The following is a 23,309-nucleotide window of genomic DNA, read 5'->3' as shown; positions in this document are numbered from 1 at the left end:
TGTCAGGATTAGTGAAACTAAGTTCTCAAAAGTCAAGCTTTTAGTTATAGATATATATGAAATGTCAAACTTGCTACTTAAGAAATCATTTTCTAAAAATTAATCAGTATACTTACATCAACAATTAAGAAATCTAGCCAGCACCAGGCATTTGTGAAATATGTTTGAAATCCATAAGCTACCCATTTGAGAAGCATCTCCAGGATGAATATATAAGTGAAGACTTTGTCAGCATATTCGAGCATGGTTTTGATAGTCTTTCGTTGTTCAATGTATATATCCTCAAACGCCTGTGAATGAAGAATTTTATTTGAATGGCTTGCCTTCCCCATATATTTGATAAAATCACTTAGTATGATACTGGCCACACAGCAATAATTTGATAAGTATTAGCTAATATCAGACAAACATTGGATATCAGGCAAAATTTAAAAACTAAAACTAATGGAAAATGTGGTCAAATGAACGTCAATATCTTTACTGATTTAGTATGTGCTTTCTTCCTTGCTTTCATACCAAATCTCTATTTCAATTACTGCTACAAAGACATGCTTTTAGAGAAGTAATATACACTGAGAAAAATAATTAGAAGTTTTGTTAATGAGGGGAAGACTTGACTTATTCCAACACGACCTTGAATGTTTCCCTGAAGGACCTGGTTTATTTTGAAAGAATAAATTGATTAGACATAAATAAATCAAGATACAGTTTTTATTCCCTAAGTGTTAATATGAGTTTTAGGGACAAGTGGATGGTATTTGATATGGAAGGTAGCATAGTTACAGAATGTCTCTGGAAATGGTTTTCTCAGTGAGGAGAACATCTGTTAGATAAACACCAGATGAGAAAGTCCATCTGGCTCGTCATGGTCCTGATTTATTCTGTACTGAATTTTGCAAAGTTAAACCCTAGATGCCAAGCTCTGCAAGGCACAGGTATATCTCACTTGCTTTTTGAAAAAATTTTAAAATTTTTATTGACTTCAGAGAGAAAGGGAGAGGGAGAGAGAGATAGAAACTCAATGATGAGAGAGAATCATAGATTGGCTACCTCCTGCACGCCCTCCATTGGGGGACTGAGTTCATAACCCAGTCACATGCCCTGATAAGGAATTGAATAGTGACTTCCTGGTTCATTGGTAGACTCTCAATCACTGAGCCACTCCGGCTAGGGCTCATTTGTTTTTTAAACTCAGTGTATGCTTTTGGTGTTTTCGGAGAATAAGCTATTTTACTAAGACCTGATTCTTGCCAACATGCATTTGACTTACCAAAGCACCACTACTAAGGAGGATCATGAAGACAATGAAAGTCTCAAACCAGTTGTGTTCAACAATGCTGTAGCAGGTTTTCCGAAGATTCCACCAGACCTTGCCTTTGCCTTCTTCTGTACTTACTTGACAGAATGGAAACTTTTTAATACATCCTAAAAGATAAGAGTAAATGAAATAAGTTAGGAAAATAAATTTTACTTTTAATTAGGAAAAAATAAATTTTGTTACTCCCATCTCAGTCTTAAATCATCATTTTATAGGGTAACTGGTTACTTCATTACCTAGTTATCTTCAGCACCCCTCCAGTATAATGAATCATCAATTCCTAGAATTCAAGGAATTACTTTACCGAAAGTTGCGTAAGTATAAATGGGTTCGTTCTTTAACACTAGTTAGGATCTCTCTGCCTCAAGGCCATTGATGAAAATAGCACTTGTCAGGATTAGGGAAAAACTACATGTTCAAATTGCTTATTCCTTTTTTGATGCGATCCTGGATTTTCATTTCCCTTTTTTTCATGCACAGAAAATCCCTATGTGTTCCCCAGTATTGGCCACTGTCAGTTTTTCCAAGCTAATTTATTTTCAGCCTCAGTGCTTTTCTTAGTCACACCTATGACTCATCTTGTCAGTCAGTATCTCTATTCCTTTGTCTTCCCCCTCTTTGCTTTCATGTTACTGTATTTCTAACTTCCATCTACTCTTCTGCTCTAACTCTCTGAGCTTCTCCTCATCAGATTTAATTCAATCACACTGAATCAGCAAATCTCTATTGATTTATAAGCAAGATTGCTGTAGTGGTTGCTGTGAGAACAACTATTCTTCTTCCTGACAAAGCTCTACAACACAGCTACAGCCCCTAACAGCTCTGGTCACAGCACAAATTAAGCACATTTGAAACTGTAAGGGATGGGGTCTAATTAAATTTCTTTCTTTCTTTTGTTAATCCTCACCCAAGGACATTTTTCCATTGATTTTTAGGGAGAGTGGGAGAGAGAGGGAAAGACAGAGAGAAACATCGATGTGAGAGAAACACATCAATTGGTTGCCTCTTGCATGAGCCCCTACCAGGGCCCAGGCCGGGGAGGAGCCTGCAACCAAGATACATGCCCTTGACTGGAATCAAACCCGGGTTGCTCTATCCACTTAGCTAACCCGGCCAGGGCGGAATGGGGTGTAATTACAGCAGCTATAAATCCAATCACCACACTAACAGTGGAGTCTGAAGGCATTGCTGTATCAGTGAGATGACATTCCAGAATGCCATTTATCTCATAAGGTTAACTTTTCCATATTCTGGAGGGGGAAAAAAAAAAGACACGTCAAATCATCTTAATTGCACAGGCGTGGCCACTGCTATAATACAATCCGGAAATACAGATAAATTAACTTTTTGGAAGAAAAGAGGAAAGCAAGGATAAGCGTGCCTTCATTTCTTTGGAATATTTCTGTCCAGGGAGGAATATTCGGTGTCTGCCAGGAAAGGGGGTTACATTGAACCGCATTGGAGCTGGCTTACCGTCAGTAAAGCACGCTTCTGGCTTCAGGTCTTCTTCAGGTTCCACCTCGGCTTGCTCACCTTCTCGGGGAGGGGCAACATCAACGGTGCTTCCTTCAGAGGAGCTGGTTCCATTTAATTTCTGGAAACAAAAGCCCATTGCAAAGATGTGATTTCGCTCCCCTTTTATTAGTTAATTTGGAAATGCTCTGTCATAGTGTGAAAAAAATGGCATTTGACTCCATTAACATTCCTGATGATTATGTACTAATAATTTAACATAATTAAAGTCCTATGCAAAACAATGTAACTGCTGACTGACTTCAGGGAAAATAAAGTTTAGACAGCATTCAATGCGGGTGACTGGGAAAGATGGGTTATACCGGTTAACTAGTTTTATGATCTCTACATATGATGCCACATTGAAAAGCATTTAATTCATCGATACTCAGGCCAACTCAAGAATAGTTTGATAAAAGTTTGGCATCCACTACCGATTTTATTAATTAAAATGTATCAAGTCAAATTCTAATTTCCACCTCTTCCAATGGAAATTTTCAGAGGGCAAAGAACATTACCAGTTGTCTGTACTACTGTCCATGTTTCTGTAATTTTAGAAAGGAAGGATGGCTCATTAACATTAGTCAAAGTCATTATACTTCAATTTCGAGCTATATTTTTCTCTGACTTACATAATCTTCTTCTTACTTTACTTCTTTACTAGCAGAAAAATGATCTCTCTTTCTCTCTCTTCTGTTTAATATTTGCTAAAGATTTCTAAATGGGAATTTCTTCATAAATGACATTGTTCAGAATTTGTTTTGACTTATTAGGAGCACATTCTTAATTCAACATGTGATCAGGCTGTGGATCTTTCCATTAAATAAATCACTGTGACATGCTACGTGGCTAGCAAGAACCACTTTAATGTTACAATAATAAATATCTAATAAGTACTCTGAGGTCACTTTGGAAGACATTATGGATGTGCAACATTTTATGAAAACTGATGCAAAGACATGACATACAGCAAAACCTAGGCAATGTAAAGCTTTCAGAATGAAAGAATGGTGCATGGTCATCTTAATGATTTCAAAGCCTCCATTAGCTTTAGTAGCTGAATGGAAGGGTCACCCTGCCCTAGCCTTCTGAAAGAGTTAATGTGTGACTAAAATATGCCTAAATGTCTTCCTAAGCGCAGGAGAAAATTTGATTCAAAATTCTTGATTTACTGAAATCATAATGCAAATATAGTTTGATATGCTATAATGCAACCTAATTGAAGAGTAGTATCCAGATGATACTTTTTGTGATGTTACTTTGAGGGTGAAGTTAACCAAGTGCAACTAAATAGATTATGAAAATTAAGTCAAAATATAATTCTATAATGAAATACCTCCTATCCTGGATTATGCTACAAAGAGAAGCGAGACCATCATTTTGGGCTGATGGTTCAAAGGATCATTATAGTACAAGAATTTTACCATTAAAATTCTCTATTTTTTGGAGAGGTGGACATATTTTCTTCGAGGACTTTTCTTTTCTTTTAATATCATTATTCTTTTAAGAAAATCCCAGGAAAGCTATTGCTGGATAGAATTGTAGCCGATTCTGGTATTATGAAGAAAATGCTGGATAATTATTTAGACTTGGCAACAACTCTCCCCTTCCAATTTCACTGTTTTATGGGTTGGACACTATAATGTTTAATGAGTGTTAGCAAGAATATCATAGTTGCATAATATGATAACATCACAACTGCATACAAAAACCAGTAAAAAAACAAATATTTTTTGAGTTTACTTATAAAAAGTTTCATGCTTCTTCCTCTTGGCCAGTCCAAGCTCAATGATTTATTTTGAGCCTGGTCATGGTCCATCTCCCATGAAGCCTTTATTTCTTGCATTATCTCTCCACACGAAATTTCATAGAATGGTTAGTCCATTTTACTTGTTTGTTTTCACCAAATATGTTCATATATCTATATATCTATATATCTATATATCTATATATCTATATATATCTAAATTACCACAGATAAAATCATAATTTATGTACATATACAAAAACATGTATACCAAAATGTACACACACACACGCACATACCAGACAATCCAAGCACAAAATAGACAATACCGTTGTTGAGTTTATGAAGAGTGAATAAATGAATAATTATATTTCTATGTTACTCTTTTTTTTGGAAATATATTTTTATTGATTTCAGAGAGGAAGGGAGAGAGAGAGAGATAGAAACAGCAGTGATGAGAGAGAATCATCAATTGGCTGCCCCCTGCACACCCACTACTAGGGATCAAGCCCACAATTGGGCATGTGACCTGATTAGGAACCAAACTGTGACCTCCTGGATCACAGTTTAACACTCAGCCACTGAGCGGCACCAGCTGGGCTGTGTTTCTCTTACAGACAGAATTATAGTATTTAGATAATTTCATCTCTCCATTTTGATAAATAATTATTGTCTTAACAGAGCTTATTTAATTGTATTAGGAAACACATTTTTCTGCATAAATAGGAATTATTTAATTAATATTTAGTGATAAAAACATATTTCAAAAATGTTTCTCTAAAATATTGGCAAACACTCAGTCACTCAATAAATAAATCTGAGAAAAAAATTAATAGTATATATGTATATACCCACATAAATACACATGTACTTTCCTATTTGAAAACTTTTGAAAATATACTCACCCTTCACTTCTCATTTTAGCACTGTTAATATGACTCTAAGATGTTTATTGTTTTTCATAATATTTGTCTGCTCTATATTATGTCTTATATTTAAATACAAATACTTATTTAAAGCAAACTCTTCACAGCACCAGTAATAGTAACTGCTAATCTGAATGACAACTGGATCTACTGTTTACTAAGTTTTGACCTCAATACATATTTTTGTTATGGTGCTGTCTTTGGATTATAAATGTTGGTGAATGTGATTAACATATTTGGATACACATAATTTTAATTTTCTAAATGGCTCTAGAGACTATGCATTCAAAATCATAATGTAAAGAGGTTCAGCAGTGAGTTAGTTCACCTCTATCCGCTTGGTATTGTGAGACATAACATGTTTTTTGAAAACAGAAAAGGAAAAAATTCTGCATGCCTTCTCTTCTCAAACCTATTTTACAATGAGAATCGCTTCACTGTTATCCAGGAATTTTCTGATTCTAAGGATAAGTTCTTTAAACTTACAATCTGTAAAGCTCCTTAAGGAATGTTCAGAGATCTGTAGACCCTCATGCACCAAAGCTTCAAACATAGTTGGTAGGTTAGTGTTCGTTTCACTAAAAAGTGTTCTGTGGGAAGCTCCTTTCCCTATTGAGGTTGATATAAGATTAATTCTTCTTAAATTAAAGAATCAGGCTTTTTCATATTATAATCTTCATAGGCCAAAATTTTTCATAGGAAAGTTATTAAAATATTATATCAACTACATAAAAGTTGTAAATTTACCTGCATTTATAATTAAAGCTTAGACTGTCATTACATGATAACAACTTACCGATTATGAGATACTTCCTTATATGCTCTATTCACTGGATCCATAAAGAATTTTATTGCTGTGGTTTTAAATCATGATTTTATACCCCAGGTAACTAGTTAAGCATTTAAAATTCTATACATTGAGAAAATACTATCTACATAACCTAAACATTTTCTAAGTTCAACACTTTGACATTCATACTCTGGTAGAGGGTAGTTTGTAATACATTTTATCTTGGTCAAACCCAAATGACTTCTAGGATGGCTATTTAAACACATGTAACTGATTTAAAAGCAAGTGAATGGTGATAAATACAAAAAAGAACTTACTTTCTCTATATTGCCATAGCTGTGATACTACAACGATATAAAAAAAAGCAAAGAAAACCTGAAATGAATTTTTTCATATTAAGGAGCTTAATGACTGTACTAAATAACTAAAATTAATACTTGTTCTGAAGTAGTTTGAAAAACATGATTAGCTCTACTATAGGTATAACGATGCAATGCTTATGCTTTCATATAAAGCCACATAGTACAAGCCGAGACTTGTTTTCTTGTACTATTTTCTTCCTGCTCCTCCCAAATTGTATGGCACTTAAGATTAGACTCTCCCATCCCTTGTAGAAATCACTGAGTCTACAGAGGGATGATAGCTTATGCTGTACAAATGCACACTGGAAAGCAGGTTTTAAGATGCAACATTCTCCAGGCCTAATTCAGCCGCAGAACACATGCCTGGCTGTAGCAGAAGCCTGGCGCAATGCTGTGGAAGCTGCACGCTGATCCAAGAACCATGCGCTCAAAGACATGGTACCTGAACATGAAGTTTTCAAGAAGATTAATTACAAGTACCACTCATCAGAAATACCAGAATCAGCGCCCAGGAAAGCCATGAGACCATGTTTTCCCTTGAGAGCATGAACTTATATAGAAATCCTCCCCTTATGATGAATGTTCCTCTTGATTTTTATCCAATTAAATAATGAAATTTAACTTTCAGAGATAGAAGAGAATGTTAGCAACTGGCCTACTTCCACTGAAATGCGCTCACATTTCATTTGTTTTCAATCAGCTATCAAATGTTTGACTCTCACAAACTGCTGTATGATTCAAGAGGCGAAAATAAAAGATTCAGCCATTACAGATTGCCTTTAAAATCTAGCCATTGACCTCAAAACCCCTTCTGGGTTTTGTCTTGTAAGTAGAAGAGGAAAATTTTTTGGTCAGACATACTATCGGGCCTTAGTCTGATCTTTTGGAGATGCATATCCATATTTTGAATGAAGACATTTCACTTGACGAACAGGTAGCCACATAGTTGAGACCACTGGGTTGCTTATCCAAGGCAGGAAGTACACAACTAGAACCAATAGTTCTCTCTGATGGACCACTTTTTGAATGGTTAAAAATATAAATCACCTGTATTTGGTTTGGCCTCAACATTTAAAATGTGCAATCCCCCCTATACTCCTTTTAAAGTAGACTTAATAAGGACAGAATATATGAAACTAAAGATAATTATGTGGTAATTGAAGGATAAAGTAAAGGGGCATCAAGAGGGCAGAAGAAAAGGCTGGTTTATCTTGAGAAGATCCACAAAAAATTGTCATCTAAACCAGTCTTCATTGAGTAATTTCAGCAGAAATATACTGAAGCACCAGAACAGTTCTCTAAAATGGCTATTCACACACCCATCTGTACTTCTGTAAGAGACACCTCACATTCGGTCATTTTAAATTAAAAAAATGCATAAATCACCTGGGACTGCATTTTTTTTCTATTTTTCACTAATAATCTTATTTCTGAATTTGTTCCAGTCTACAGCTAATTATCAGTTATCTCTAAAGAATAAGAAAGTATTTATAAATTAAACCTAGAAACAACTCTAAACTCTACTTAAATATCATTTTTCACCAAGAGCCTTGAAAATTGCCAATATTCATACACCTCTCACTTTTGCTTTATAATTTCTTTCCCAAAACCCTCACTCAGGCTCCAATAAGCAATGATATCAACAGGAAGAAGTTGAGTCAAGAGACTAAGCTAGACATTTAGTTAATCCACAAACCTACAGTAATTTTGGGAGATGCCCTTTACTCTTCATAAAACTATAATTAATATTCAAAAGTAGGAAATTTTCCAACTCTCCTTTTTTTGCCTGCTCAGTTTTGGGTAGAACATTTTAGGGAGAAATTAATGTAGATCAGGGAAATTTTTAAAAAATGGGTACACTGGACCAATTACTTAATGATCAAGACACAAGGAACTTTTTCTACCCCATATAATGATGCTTTCCTCCTTTTAATTACTTTACAGTGATCACTTAGGGTTTTGCAGACATATGATTTAACAACTTTTCTAAACTACATGAAATCCAAGATATGTAGTGCCCAAATGCATACAGACTATGGCCCTTCATATCCAAAAACTTATGATCACCCTACTCTTCTTTTAAAAGAGCTTATCCCAAAACACATGAAAACAAACATTTCCATTTGGAGCACATGGGTTGGATGGATTGAAAATTATATTTACAGATCTGAAAATGGAAGCACTAATTGAACATCTATGTGAGTCTCATTTTGGTAATACAATTGACTTATAAGGGCTGAATCGACAACAAAAAGTTGTGGTCTTATTTTAACGAAATAAAAGCAGATAAATAAATAAAAATGCATGCCCTCAAGTTCTTGACTATCTTGAACTTTAAACATTCCTATCATGTTTTAAAATAGATATAAATCCTATGATCATGCAATTATTGCTTTTAAAAGTGTACAGAGACTAAACTGGAAAACTCATTAGCAGAACCAGATGTGATGTTGGGGCTGCCCGTGTAGCTGACCATGCTGTGATGTGTCACACGATTCAGCAGAGAGCAGCTGAGCATGTCTAGCAGTTCCTTGCCACGGCAGGGGAAGGAACATAGCTGAGTAGCATGCAGGCCAGTCAAGATTCATTTAGTAAGTAATTGTACTTGTACACTTGCTTGGGTAACCTGGGTAAAAGTGGTGGCACGAGTTTCTGGCTGGTTAAAAACCCCCAGAGCTGCATTCTTGATGGCTCCCGCTCGATTTTACCCCTGTGAGAAGTAAGAATGGTAAGCAGTGAAGGTCACAGCAGGATAATGCTAGATTGTACTTTGGAATTCAACTTCAAATATGATTCTTAAGAGCATTTATTCTATATCCTTTACCGAAGAAGACAATGAAACCTTTTAAGGACTAAATTGTCAAAATTGATAATTATAAAAAAATTCAAAGAAATCGTGCTTATGGAAACTTTAAAAAAGATAAAAATGAACAGAATTATTGTTATATCTTGTCACAATATTTGTGTAATTCCAGACTATTCAAAAAGAAAAAGATCGCTATTTTGAAATCTGTACCTTAAATTTTCTTACATTTTTTCATGCAAAGCTTTATATTTATTTTCATACCAGACTGTTTGTTAGTGGTCCATATATATGATATATGATATACTATATAATAACAGCAATTCATTTTTTATCTCTAAAAACTTTTATCTAAAAATTTCTCCCCAACTGTGTTACAGCTGGATAGAGTTTATTATGAAAATCAATAAAAGGAGCTGATTAGATAGGTTTTATACACCATCCACATTAATGATTAATTTACTGCCTCTTCCTAAAGCAGAAATGAAATGTAAAATTTTTTCCCTTCCTTTTTTTCTCTGTGATAAATGTATCACTCTACTGGATTTAGCTTGTTTTCTCACTTTGTCAGCAAAGAGATACGATACTGTGATCTCCAAAGCACAGCTCAATGTTTTTTTGCTACTTGTGGTAAAAAACAACAACAACAACAATAACTAAGAAACTTGAGCCAAAATGTCACTTTAAGAATATGTGTGTGTGTGTGTGCACGCATGCACACACGCTTGCATGCATGTGCACAATAATTACTAAAAAAAAAGAACACAGATAACATTAATGTGCTCCTGAAATGTGTTCAATGTCAGCAGTTTTCAGAAAATCAAAACTGAACTTTGCTGAAATTTATTTAAACCTTCTCTATAATGTTAGAACATGCTGATTTTTGTTTTAAAAAAGTGTACTTTTAATTTTTGTGTGAGCATATATGAAAATTGATTGCCCTGTTACCTTTCCAGGGATTTTTTTGGTACTAGTTTTAAAAATCATTGACATAAAATTTACTGTTGAATTTAATTTTACTGCACAAAATATTTTGCCATTTTATCCTAACTTTGTAAAAGTATTTAATTGTATATTTACTTTGATTCATTTTCCCACCTTATTTTCTGTACACTTTAAACAATTTCATTACATTCTGTAATTAGATTCCATGTATCCAAAATTAGCTTGAAAGAAGAGAGAATGCTTATTGAAAAAGTCACCCAATAAAGGAATATTTGTTCTGATAACAAAATGTGTTCTAGGACTTGATAATGAAGACATTGTATCCCATTATTCCAAATTTATGATTTTTTAGCCACTAAAAAGACATGACAGTGAGGTAGTATTCTACAAAGCAATCATTTGAGATATCTACAGACATTACAGAGTTTTTTGAAGTATTATGGAAAGCAACTGTTTCAAGATATTTAGTTTTCACGGTGCCAAGGTGATGAAACCTGTGATATTAATGTAGCAAACATTTCTCCAGCTCTTTGGCTTTTCTAGCTCTTTTTGAACCCAACCTAGTCTGGTCCCTTGTCTTCCCTCATTTTTTCTTTGTACTTACCTCTTCGGTAAGCTCCTGTAATTTCAAGGGATCAGATAATTATGAATCTGCATTTTTGAAGCTATTTTTAAACCCTGACCTTTCACCCAGTCTCTGGTTCCAAACATTGTCACTTCTACTTCAGCATATCATAATGAAATTCCTTCTCTTCCCATATAAGCCTGGTGATCTTTTCTACAAAGATTTTTAGACATTGGCATTACCATTTTTCCAATTTCCCAGATTTTTTATTGGGTTTATCAAACCCTCACACTTACTCCCTTACTCCAGAATTTCCTCACCTCATTGCTATCAAATGATTGCTACTACATTCCCCACCACAACCCCACTTATCCCTCACTCTAAACTGTTTAACTCATTGATACAAAATAAAATTTCCTAAAACATCATTTTTCTCTTGGTTTTCCCCTGCTTCAATATAGACAGCTTCTTATTGACTATGCAACCAATTCCAAACTCATCAACTTACTTCAAAGACTGAGCAATCTGAAACTAACTCATTCAAAATATTTTCCACTCTCTTCTCAACCAATTCTTTATTCATGGTGATTGTTTCACTGGCTCACCTTAATAGTAAGCTCACTCTCAATTCTGTCTTTTGTTTAGTAGGTTTTTGCCTTTTTGCTTTCTCTTTGTATATTTGACCCAGACTTTGAGGTCTGTTTTAATTTTATCTCTTCCATTTAGCAACTTACTATGTTCTTGCTGTTCTTCATACCCACACCCTTCTATTCAATGCTATAGGATTAATCTTTTTAATGTCTTTAATTATTTTGTGAGTTAGTGTTAGCTTCCTCAAAGATGTTGAGGTTTCCCTGAAGGGGGTTATGTTATGGAGCGCTCTTTTAATTCTTTCTTACTCTTGGTATCTAGCAGAATGCTAAGTTGATCAAAGTATTCAATAAATGTTTGTTAGTTAATTGGTGTCTCCTCTTTAATAAATCAATAACAGATGAAAAATTAGAATTAACTTCTTATTTTACTAGAATGAGCAACATATAGATTAGGATTGAATTCACTAAGTAGACTTTGAGTGGAATTCAGAGAAAAAAATCTTATGCATCATTTAATGTCTATTTTTACTCTTTCCAAAATATTTTCAAACTTACTATTATATATCAGCAGTTATGAAATGCCTAAAAAAAGATTAAAAAGCTATCACTTGTAATATTGTCAACTACTTATTACTTATACAAATTCTGTTGCTACTGTTATTTAAAAAAGAAAGCTATAAAATATGCTCACAAAATCAGACAACACTGGTCTGATTCCTAGGGCGTCAATATTATGCCCTCAAACTAAAACTTTCTTTTATAACTCCATGGTAGACTTATTTCTTACTGGTATATTAGAAGTTCACAAATAAGTAATAGTAAAAATTATAATACTGTTCTCCACAACACAATATCGCAGAATTAATACCATTAAGCTACTAATATGGTATCCTTTGAATTCTTATCATAAAGTGGGAAAAATTCCCTACTTTCTTTTCTTTTAAATAACTAGTCTATGACAGTAAAAGTAGCTTTTGAATCGATAATTTAACTGTAACCTTCAAGTAGAGCTTTTGTAAGTAGTTCTTAGTATTTTCAAGTTCATCTGGAAGATTTGCTCATCACTGACTGGGCAAAATATAATCAGTGCTATTTGTAGCTTTCTAATATGTACAACTCTTTCATAAATGAATAACACAGTATCATAGGTAATAAAACTTTCAGAGGTGAACAAAAACTACATAAACTTTCACATTAAAACAAACTGTAGCAAACCCTAATATATTATAGAAAGTAAGGAGATGACACTTTCACAATGATCAATAAAATATGGTTCCTTGAATTTCTAAAGAGCATAATTAGTACAAAATAGAAAGTATTAGTTAACATCTCTTTTTTGGAAGGCCATATTTTTAAATTAGACTTTCAAACTATCAGGAAAATGAATATTAACTATTCAAAATGAACATGTTCTATGGAAACTTGGAATTCCTATGATTGAATTTCCCAATGAAGAATATTTTATACTTTTTGAATATTACCATAGATAATGTCCAATATACTTTTAAATAACATAAACACTTAAGAACACTAAGTAATCTTATTGCCTGGTTACTCGAAGAAATACAACACAAAGTTTAAAAGCATTCTTACCTCTTTGCTTTCTTCTAGTTCAGACTCACTGCTGAACTCTTCAGTATTTAAGTTTTCAAAGTCAGACTCTCCAACAGCAATTGGCACTGTCACAGTGAGGCTGGGGTTGTTGATGAAGGACATATCATTTTCATCGATTACATATTTTTCAACACTGCTTCCAGTACCTACACCACTGGTGGTTCCATTCCCATCTTTTAGATAATTAAGCTCTTTGCTTATTTCAATTCCAGTATTATTGGATATGCAGCTGTCTATTTTGTTGCCTTCCTGGATTTCTAGGACTTTTGGCTTTCTAATAAAGGTTTTTCGGAAACAGTCCCGTATCTTACTTTTCACATAATCAATTCCCTTTTGCATCCTTCCTACTGCAATCTGGAGATTGTTCATTTCGTTATCATCATCAGTAGCAGCAAGGTTGTCAGAGCTAAATGAACTCAACAATAAGGCCAGAAAGAGGTTCAGAACCTAAAAGAAAAAAAATTGTTACATTAACATTGAAATATGCATTATTATAATAACTTAAGACACTCATAGATCTTTGCTAAAATTAATTCATCAAATGCTTCTACATTGCTTACTGTATTTTAGACACCATGTCTTAATTACATACTACTTAAAAGAACCTGACATCTGTCTGCTGTAAGGGCAGAATGGGAAAACAAGCTCCATCTATTTCCTACTGAAGACAATGGGGAAGCAGAGCTTCTAAGATTTAAATTGTGTCTACTCAGAGTGGTCAATAAAAAATAAATCCCATTTTTATGTTTTAGCTCAATGAGAAAAAAGTAGATATTTTCATCTTCGTCATTTTTACTTCATGTTATCAGTTTGAATAGGGAATGTCTAGTTTTGTGTTTAAATAATGAATTTATTTGTTTAATAGCCTAGCAACAGGTTAAAACAATATACTTGAAATGTACATTCCTTTGTCCAATAGCCACAAACTTTTATAACAGCAGAAATTTCTAAATGCAAATTATATAATACATTTCCCATAAATATGCTTTGAAATTTGTGTCCAAATAGTTCAACAGATGGAGGAAAATCTAAAATTATCCCAAGGCATAGGCTAGACCCATAAATTACTTTTCTCTTTTCTCTTTTTGTACAGAAAATATGAGGAAATCTTATCTCTGAGAGTATCTCTGGGATACATGGAGAAAATTATCTAATTATCAGATAAAATATGACTAATACAGAATAATTAATTATAACTGATGCAAAAGGAAATTTATTTATAGGAATATTTTTAGCCTGAAATGTAGTTACTGAGTTAAAAAAATGTTACATGGTAGGAAAACACATGAAAATAAAAAATCCCAGTTTGTTTCCTTATTTCTTTATCAAATTTTGTTCAGAATATAGAGCTTCTTAATTTATTATTCTGAAAAAACTGCTTATTCAAAGGTATTCCACAACATTATTTTAAGCATTCTCATTTGAAATGTACCTCTCAAGGCATAGTCCAGTATGATAGTATAAAGAAATGCTTTGTCTACACATGATTGAGAAATTTAATCATTAAAACTAAATATAAAAATTGTGTTTTTACATCCATACTTTTAAGCCAGAGCCGAAAGTAGGTCTTTTACATCTAGTCAATGTCCATTCGTATGAGTAACTTAAACTATAATAATTTTATTTTCCTTTTAGAAAGCATATACAGGGAAGAATATATTTAGTTCCTTCCAAGCCATTTGGATAATTACAATACATAGCTAAAAATACAAGTATAATGCTCTATTTCATTGAAATTTGTCTTCAAAATTTGGTACTGTGTAACTTTCGCCCTTGAGTAAGTGAACAATATGAACTCTGAACTTATAAAGAGTGATTTCAATATAGAGTAGATAGTTGTATTTTAAGATATATTGGAGATTATTATTTTATCAAAATAATATTAGGATAAAAATAATTCAGGTTATAAAATATTATGATAAAGTTAATCTTGATTATAAAAACATTTACTTGAAGAAAAACACTAATATTTCCCCCCCAAAAAAACTTCAGATAGATCTCATCATCATAGCAACCACAATATTTCAGTTTTGTTATTCCAGTTTCATGGTTTGGAAACTTGAGAATTTAAGTAACTGGCCCATGCTTAGAGTGTCAGCACTGGGATCTGAGTCTAAGTCATTGATGAAAAACCAAAGATATGTCTATTGTGTCAGCCTACCTTCCTAGCTACTGTCTGATCTTGTTCTTTTTTAAAAAATAATATATTTTTATTGATTTCAGAGAGGAAGGGTGAGGGAGAGAGAGATAGAAACATCAATGATGAGAAAAGAATCAGTGATTGGCTGCCTCCTGCATGCTCCACACTGGGGTTTGAGCCTGAAACCCAGGTATGTGCCCTGACTGGGAATCGAATCATGACCTCCTGGTTCATAGGTTGATGCTCAACCACTGAGCCACGCCAGCTAGTCTGTTCTTATTATGAATATTTGCAATGTATACGTACCACGAGGTTTCCAATGACCATGACCAACATGAAAACAATAAGGCACATGGTTTGGCCAGCGACCTCCATGCAGTCCCACATGGTCTCTATCCACTCTCCACACAGCACGCGGAACACAATCAGGAAGGAGTGGAAGAAGTCATTCATGTGCCAGCGTGGGAGCTTACAGTCACTGGAGATCTTGCAGACACATTCTTTGTAGCTCTTACCAAAGAGCTGCATGCCGACTACGGCAAAAATGAAGACGATGATGGCCAACACCAAGGTGAGGTTACCCAGAGCCCCCACTGAATTGCCAATGATCTTAATGAGCATGTTCAGGGTGGGCCAGGATTTTGCCAACTTGAAAACTCGAAGCTGCAATCAAGTGAAAAGCTACTCTTAGCAGTAATCACAATATAGATTTTGAAGTTAAACATCATTTAATTAGTGTACTATATTGTAGACCAACTCTGTGGGATACAAATTTGGATATAAAAATCTCAAAACATATGAAACAAATTCAAATCCAGAAAAAGGTGTTAATAATATTGGAATTGCAAATCAAATCATAATATTATTTAAATGCAAAAGTAAAAAAAGATACAATATTTCAGATGTGATAAATAAAACATTTCTGATTCATCAACAGATACATCTATGAAAACAAATTAATATTTTGATTAGAGACATGAATTTAGCAAATTAATGTCATCCTCATACTATATTTCTGAGAGTAAAAAGAAATACATATCTTATTGCACATTTATAAAATAAATGTAAAATAAACTACTTTGATAAAAAAAAACTTATAGAAAACTCTCTTTCCACTTGAAAAAATACACATTTTACTTAATTTCCAACAAAATTTTACATATTTTTCAAAAAAACGTTAGCTGACCTCAGAAAGTTTGCTTTACTATTGTTTAAAGTGCTGATGCTATCAAATATTTTCCTACATGTACCTTTAATGTAGCTCCCACTAATATAAGGTTGATAAAAAGCAAAGATTAATTGGGACCTGAAGTTTTTATTTGCATTTATGTATAAACTTTAGAGCAAAAACAAGTTAAGGAATTTAAAACATAATTTTAGAAGCACATAAGTTTTTTTAAATGTGCCCTACATAGTTAATCATTATGAAGTGTTTCAACCATTTTTATCATTCTTAGAAAACAGTCACACTTAATTTTAAAGAGAACATTTATATATTTTCATAGACTACCACACATATTGGTATAAATTTAAAATTCAAAGTAAATATTTTATAAATACATTTTGATTCACTTTCAGAAGAAATTTTCTGTTAATGAAAAAGAAAATATAAACAGTCTATGTGCAGATACCAGTCTGAATGATCTCAGTACAGACAATCCCTCCACATTGGACAGGCCAAGCTCCATCAAACTGAGGCTGACAATAATGCCATCAAAGATATTCCAGCCCTCCTGGAAATAGTAATAGGGATCCATGGCAATGATCTTGAGAACCATTTCTGCTGTGAAGATCCCAGTGAAGACCTACAGTAAAGAAATGTGACAACTTGATACAAGCTTAGCATTTTATTTCAGGGGAGTATTTTAAGTAGATTTGTTTTATTTAACAAACCTGATAGATTTTCAGGAAAATGCTGATTTTAAAACATTTCATCGTTCACATTTTAAATTTGATACTAAATAACAGCTATGGAGTTGTTGCTATTTTTAGTACGCTATGCTTCTATAATCACAATTATTTTTTAGTATTTTTACATTAAGAAAAAATCTATATGTTATTGGAAGTTACACATAAATATCTTAAATTTAGTAAAAACAGTAATTTGTTCATGATTTTTGTTTTTTAAGAGACAATGTCTTATTGCTATGATTTTATAAAAATTCCTGAAAAATTCCTGAAAGAGTGTGCCACAAATGTTTTATAATAATGATCTCTGGGTGCATGCCTCAGAATTGAGGTTAATGATTCATAGAACAAGGAACTGCAGATTTCATTAAAGCAGTAGGAGAACATCCTCAGTATGCACACATCCATAATTAAGACTAATAAATTATCTGAGTGGTTGCATGAATGTCTATTTGACAATAGAAAGAAAAACAATAAAACAAACTCAAAATTTGTTTCTTAACTCAAAAGCATAGGCAAAGAGGCCCAAGGACACAAGGAGTTATGCAATTTCTCTTGCAAAACAAGAAACCTTTCAAGGCAATTCTCTTAAACAACTGTAAGTAAAAGCTGTATTTTAGGACTTCAAAGTAAAACTTACTATTTACCAAGGTAAGTCAGCCTTTACCTTGGAGAAACTCTGTCAAAATAGCAGTCATAATTATTTCCTAAAACATCATCTTCATTATTTCCTAAAATTATTTCCTAAAACATCATATTAATTAAAAATCTTTATCTACTCTTACTAATATGTCAGTGGAGCAAATACCACATTTTCCCAGTCACAGTATGACCTAAAGAAAATACCCATCCAGAAAAAAAAATCTCCATTTCATCATTTATTCACTCAAATGTATTTCAAGCAAGCTTGGTACATGAAAATTCAGATACATTGTGGAGAATACATTGAAATGTGATTATTTTTTCATTTTATGGAATGACTCACCATGATTATTTTCCCCCTGGTGAATCTAAAATAAGTTCTGATTTATACATATAGCATTTCTTATGTAAAGCTTCAGACGCAACTACTATTTGAAATAGGCAGCTTACTAATAGAAATATATTGAACTACCCAGGAAAGAGTTAGAAGCTATCCAGGTAAATGAATTACAAATATCTATACCTACAGAAAATCATAAGGTGATCTTTTTAGCTAATTGTGTTTCTTTAGGCTTTTATATTTTCAAACAACCTGTAAGATCCTTAGAGCAGGTACCATGATCTGAGTTCCCTTCCGGGTTTAGCAGAATAAGGATATATCATAGACCCTTAATCACTGATTACAATGAGAGTTATAGCAAGAAAATTAATCACAAATCTTTAGGAACTACAAATCTTTGCCTCTATTCCATGGGAAAATAGTTACAAGTTAGTTGGAAATGTTAGGAACTACAAAACTTTGTCTATATTCCCTGGAAAAAAATAGTTACAAGTTAGTTGGAAATGTTTGTGTGATGAAGAGGTTGTCTAACCTACTATGAATGATTGGAGGATTTCTTGGAGTAATGATCAAAACACAATAAAAACCAAAACCAAAATAGAACATCTTAGAGAAACTCAGTAGAAATTTGAGGTCTCTTGATACTCAAATTTAATCAACCCAACCAGCAGAGAAATGATATAATTTTTATATGCTCCAGAAATAGGGTGAAAAAACTTTACTTTCTAAGTAAACTTTACTTACTTTCTAAGTAAAGACTGCAAGTTGTACAATTATTTTATGAGACATTCTTGTGTTAACCAATTCAACCCAAACTTCTATGCTGTTATTTAAAAGGCAGTGTGCAGTCATTTGAACAGTAATAAACTAGTCCATAGAAATTCTAAATTTATTTTAACGAGCAAACTATAAACCCCACAAAATGTGAAATGCAACCATCCAAGGTATGTAATGTCATCAAAAGCCAACTAAGCACCAATGATATAAGAAATATTGTATTTATCTACTTACATATTAAATATATATTTATATTACATATGTGTGTGAAATACATAGTAGTTTTCATATATAAACATTTAGTATAAAATTCTTGGAATAAAATAAGATATATGAGGAATTAAACTATAAACTTCTTTATGAATATTATATGTTATTAATAATAATAAGGAACTACCAACCAGAAGAAACTGTCAGTTTACACATTCCCCTGTTCTTGAATAGTTAATTCAAGTCTGTTTCCTGTCATCCACACTCTCCATCTTGATGAGCCTTGTTTCCCCATCATTAACATCAGTTTATCAATGGTTTTACCAGTCACCAGTCTTCTACCTCACTTCCCTGCCTCATTATCCTCGTTGCTATTCCTAAAGTCATAGAATTTAGAACTAAGTGGGGCACGAACAGTTATCTAGTCAAAACATTGTACTCATGAGAAAAATAGGCCCAAAGATCTACCCAACTTTTTCAGGAACTCCCAGATATTTAGCATGACCACTTGGACTTGGACTCAGATGTGGTGCTTTAGTCTAGTGCTTTTCCATTTGCTAATACCATAATAAAGCCTCTCTTATCATTTGCTTCCATATTCAATTGCTTCAACATTGGAATTCTATAAAACCTCAACTTCCTGCCTCACTCTGACAAATTTCTTCCTTCATTTGTTCAACTTCCCTAACATCCCGATATCCTGGGGAAAATACAAGAGCTAATTTCCATCAGTATTTCAAAGAAAGGTTAATAGCAGATATTAGAGGAAGGAAATTGTTTATTGAGCACATGCTAGATGCCAGGCATAGTGCTAAATGTTTTCACAGTACCTCACTTGACCTTCACAACAGCTCTGGAAGATGGGTATTATATCCGTTTCAATAATAGAAAACAAAGACTCAGATGTTTTATCATACGTGTCCAGATGCTACATTATTAGTAAGCACTGGCAATGAGGTCAAACCCAGTTCCACCAGACTGTAAAGCCCACATTATTCCACAAAAACTAGCTACCTGAATCAGCCCTTTTGGATAGGAAACAATGAGTTGGTTGTTTATTGAGCAACAATCATGTAAACACTGTTGGAGATACAAAAGAAAAGTGGAGCATGACTTGAGCCATTGAGCTAATTTATAATAGGTTTGAAAATCAAGAATTATGATACCGCAAGAAAGTGTTTAATATTCAACCATGTTTTACTTACAAATGCATTTGGAGTTAAGAAAAGAGTGTTTAATTGCACTGAGTATCATTAGAGGAGATAAAACTGGAATTGAACATTAAAAAATATGCAGAATTAAGATGAGGTGATTTGAGTCAGAATACTCTAAATGTGAATGTAGACAGCAGTGAGATATTTTCCTCTATGTCACTATATAAAAATGTGTGTGGTGTTTGTATGGTAGAGTGGTAAGGCTATACTGATGGGACTGATGGTGATAGATCAGGAAACACTGCAGAACAAGATGGTATAGGAAGGATGGGCTCAGATGGGATTGGGGGAGTCTTAAAAACCAGAAAAGAGTGTTGGCCCACAACTACAGATAATAGATACTTTAGCAAGGTAATAGCACTTGAGTACCGAGTACTAAAAATGTTATTTTAATAATAGTTATAGGATTAAAAAAGACATACCTTGAATGAAGAAGTAATGGGTCTTCATTTCAACTAAGAAATAGGGGAAAGGAAGTTAGAGTGGCTATAAGATTCCTATCTTTGAGGTTGGCCACTACTAGAGGTAACACAAAAGTGAAGTGATATTGTTAGGACTCTCAATAAACTGAGAGAAAGATTATTTTTCAGCTGTCATCTATTATATTTAAAGTTGTCCTTGACCAATGGTCTGTAGCAGTTGGAAATATAGCACTTACTTGAACACAGCTTATATCACAAGAGTAAATAATTACTAGAGTTATTGAGTACATACAAATCTTGAGTGAAAGACATAGCTGTAATAAGCATAAACAAAGAAGTAGGGTTGGACTGATTAGAAAAAATCAAAGAACAATCAGAGAAAAAAATCAATATTACAGGTGCCAAAGATGGAGAATTGCTCAAGAATCTGGTCGGGGTCTATTGAAACAAATAAGGCAGTGAAATTGAAACCACTTTGGGGGATAGATGTTTATGCAATTTTATGTAACTGTCTGCCCAGTACTTTCTACCTTCTGTTAGAGATTGCTCCTCCACGTGTATGATTATATTAGTCTGCCATGTTTTCATATGGCTCCACCCTCTGCCAGACTGATTAAACCAGAAGTGAGCATCTAATCCATGCTATGCCAGAGTTCCCCTGTCATGAGAGTATTTGAACTGAAACTGAAAAGAGAGCCAGTCCTTTTTCAGTGCAGAGGTTACAAGAGGTAAAACCAGTGATCTATGATAAGCGTATTTCCTGAACTAGAGACAAAAGATGCAATGATTATTTGGGCTACATCAAAGCCCTTGGTTAAAGCAATTTCTTGGAGCCCAACTACAAAATTACCCTTTCTGTGGTTTGGTAATCTATCTTTCCTTTCCATTCCACAAGTCATCCCCCCTCCCACTTTAAGCTAGTTTGAGGGTTTTTTTTTTTCTGTTTTGTGCCAAAAGGAAGATCTTGATTAACAAACTAAATAAAATACTTTTCTTACTTGTTTATTCATTCCAATTTCTTTATGTAATTTAGGAGGAAACGTACATGCCAACACACATACATAGGTGACTGCTCTAGTAATTTGAATCAAAACTGGCTAAATTACAAATGCATTTTACCAACTATTTCTTCTCTGTGTGAATACTACTGAAACATTTCATTAGATCAGCAATTTTCGACTGGTGTGCTGCCAGAGGCACACTGGTGTGTGGCAAGAATTTTGTAAACATGCAATACCTGACTATTTAGTCAGGATACTGCCCCTTTCCCCTTAGATTGCCAAATTAAAAAATATCAGGAGCCAACTCAACAATAGCCATCAGTGTGAATGAATCAAAATTACAAATTTTTTTGTCAGATCATCAAAAATAATTTTTTTGGTGTGCCACAGAATTTTTGTAATTAGTTTGTGTGTCATGAGATGAAAAGGGTTGAAAATTGCTGTTTTAGGTAATTCAATTTGAAATAACTATGCCCTCTATTATACAGAAATTAACCTGTGTGTTCCTTTAATTGGACATGATTTCGTAAAGGCTATGTGTGCTAAAATTCATGCTTATGGAGCTAGATTTAGATCTGATGGTTTCGCTAGACCGATATCTTCAGCAAGAATGACAGTAAAAATTTTAACAAGTTTACAACTGGTGAGACCATTATCTACCAGACTGACGTTGATCTAAACCAGCCATGGGCAAACTATGGCCAGCGGGCTGGATCCGGCCCATTTGAAATGAATAAAACTAAAAAAAAAAAAAAAAAGACCGTACCCTTTTATGTAATGATGTTTACTTTGAATTTATATTAGTTCACACAAACACTCCATCCATGTTGTTCCGGCCCTCCGGTCCAGTTTAAGAACCCATTGTGGCCCTCGAGTCAGAAAGTTTGCTCACCCCTGATAAACAATCAGTAGTCAAAGTAATTGAATTTTAGACCTTATCACTGAGAGTCTTTATAATATTTCTTTAGATTTTTTTCCTGTGGAAAAAAAAGACTATATTTTTTGTTTCAATGCAGCACAGATGGGTTTCTTTTTTGGTCTATATCCCCCACTCCTGCCCAAGGAATTAAGTAAACTTCAAATAAACTTACCAGGTTTCCTATAGTCAACACACTACTGAATTGACCAGTCATTGGATAGTGCTCCATGGCCATAAAGAGGGTGTTTAAGACAATGCAAATAGTGATGGCAAGATCAACAAATGGGTCCATCACAATTAAATTCACAAGATGCTTCACTTTTAACCATACATCACAGCAGTCCCAGATCAAAAACACATTGGCAAATCTATACCAGCAAGGTGGACATTTCTGCCTAGATTCTTCAAGTTCTAGAAGAATAAAGAAGAGTTAGTAAAAAAAAAAAAAAAAAAACAAAAAAAAAACAACAACAAAAAAAAACATTGAAAATGAATTGCTGCTCTAGATTATACATTATTTTATAAAATGGACATTTCTACTTGGGGAATAGAAGTTGATAC

At 33.6% G+C, this 23,309-nt stretch overlaps 1 protein-coding gene across 1 annotated transcript in view; it reads right to left on the bottom strand.

The window, feature by feature from the left end:
• Positions 1 to 23,309, bottom strand: part of LOC132238582 (sodium channel protein type 3 subunit alpha) — a 113,337-nt gene that overhangs the window by 23,218 nt on the left and 66,810 nt on the right. Inside the window, exons 15-21 of the mRNA XM_059704241.1 lie at positions 22,921 to 23,159; positions 16,947 to 17,120; positions 15,622 to 15,978; positions 13,155 to 13,622; positions 2,792 to 2,912; positions 1,271 to 1,425; positions 117 to 290 (exon numbers count right to left, since the gene is read on the bottom strand). Coding sequence (XP_059560224.1) covers positions 117 to 290; positions 1,271 to 1,425; positions 2,792 to 2,912; positions 13,155 to 13,622; positions 15,622 to 15,978; positions 16,947 to 17,120; positions 22,921 to 23,159 — 1,688 coding nt within the window. The remainder of the gene's footprint in view (positions 1 to 116; positions 291 to 1,270; positions 1,426 to 2,791; positions 2,913 to 13,154; positions 13,623 to 15,621; positions 15,979 to 16,946; positions 17,121 to 22,920; positions 23,160 to 23,309) is intronic.

The sequence above is a fragment of the Myotis daubentonii genome, chromosome 7 (assembly GCF_963259705.1).
Source record: "Myotis daubentonii chromosome 7, mMyoDau2.1, whole genome shotgun sequence".
Taxonomy (NCBI): domain Eukaryota; kingdom Metazoa; phylum Chordata; class Mammalia; order Chiroptera; family Vespertilionidae; genus Myotis; species Myotis daubentonii.
Note: the sequence above shows the minus strand (reverse complement) of the source record. Positions and strands in the feature narration are given on the sequence as shown.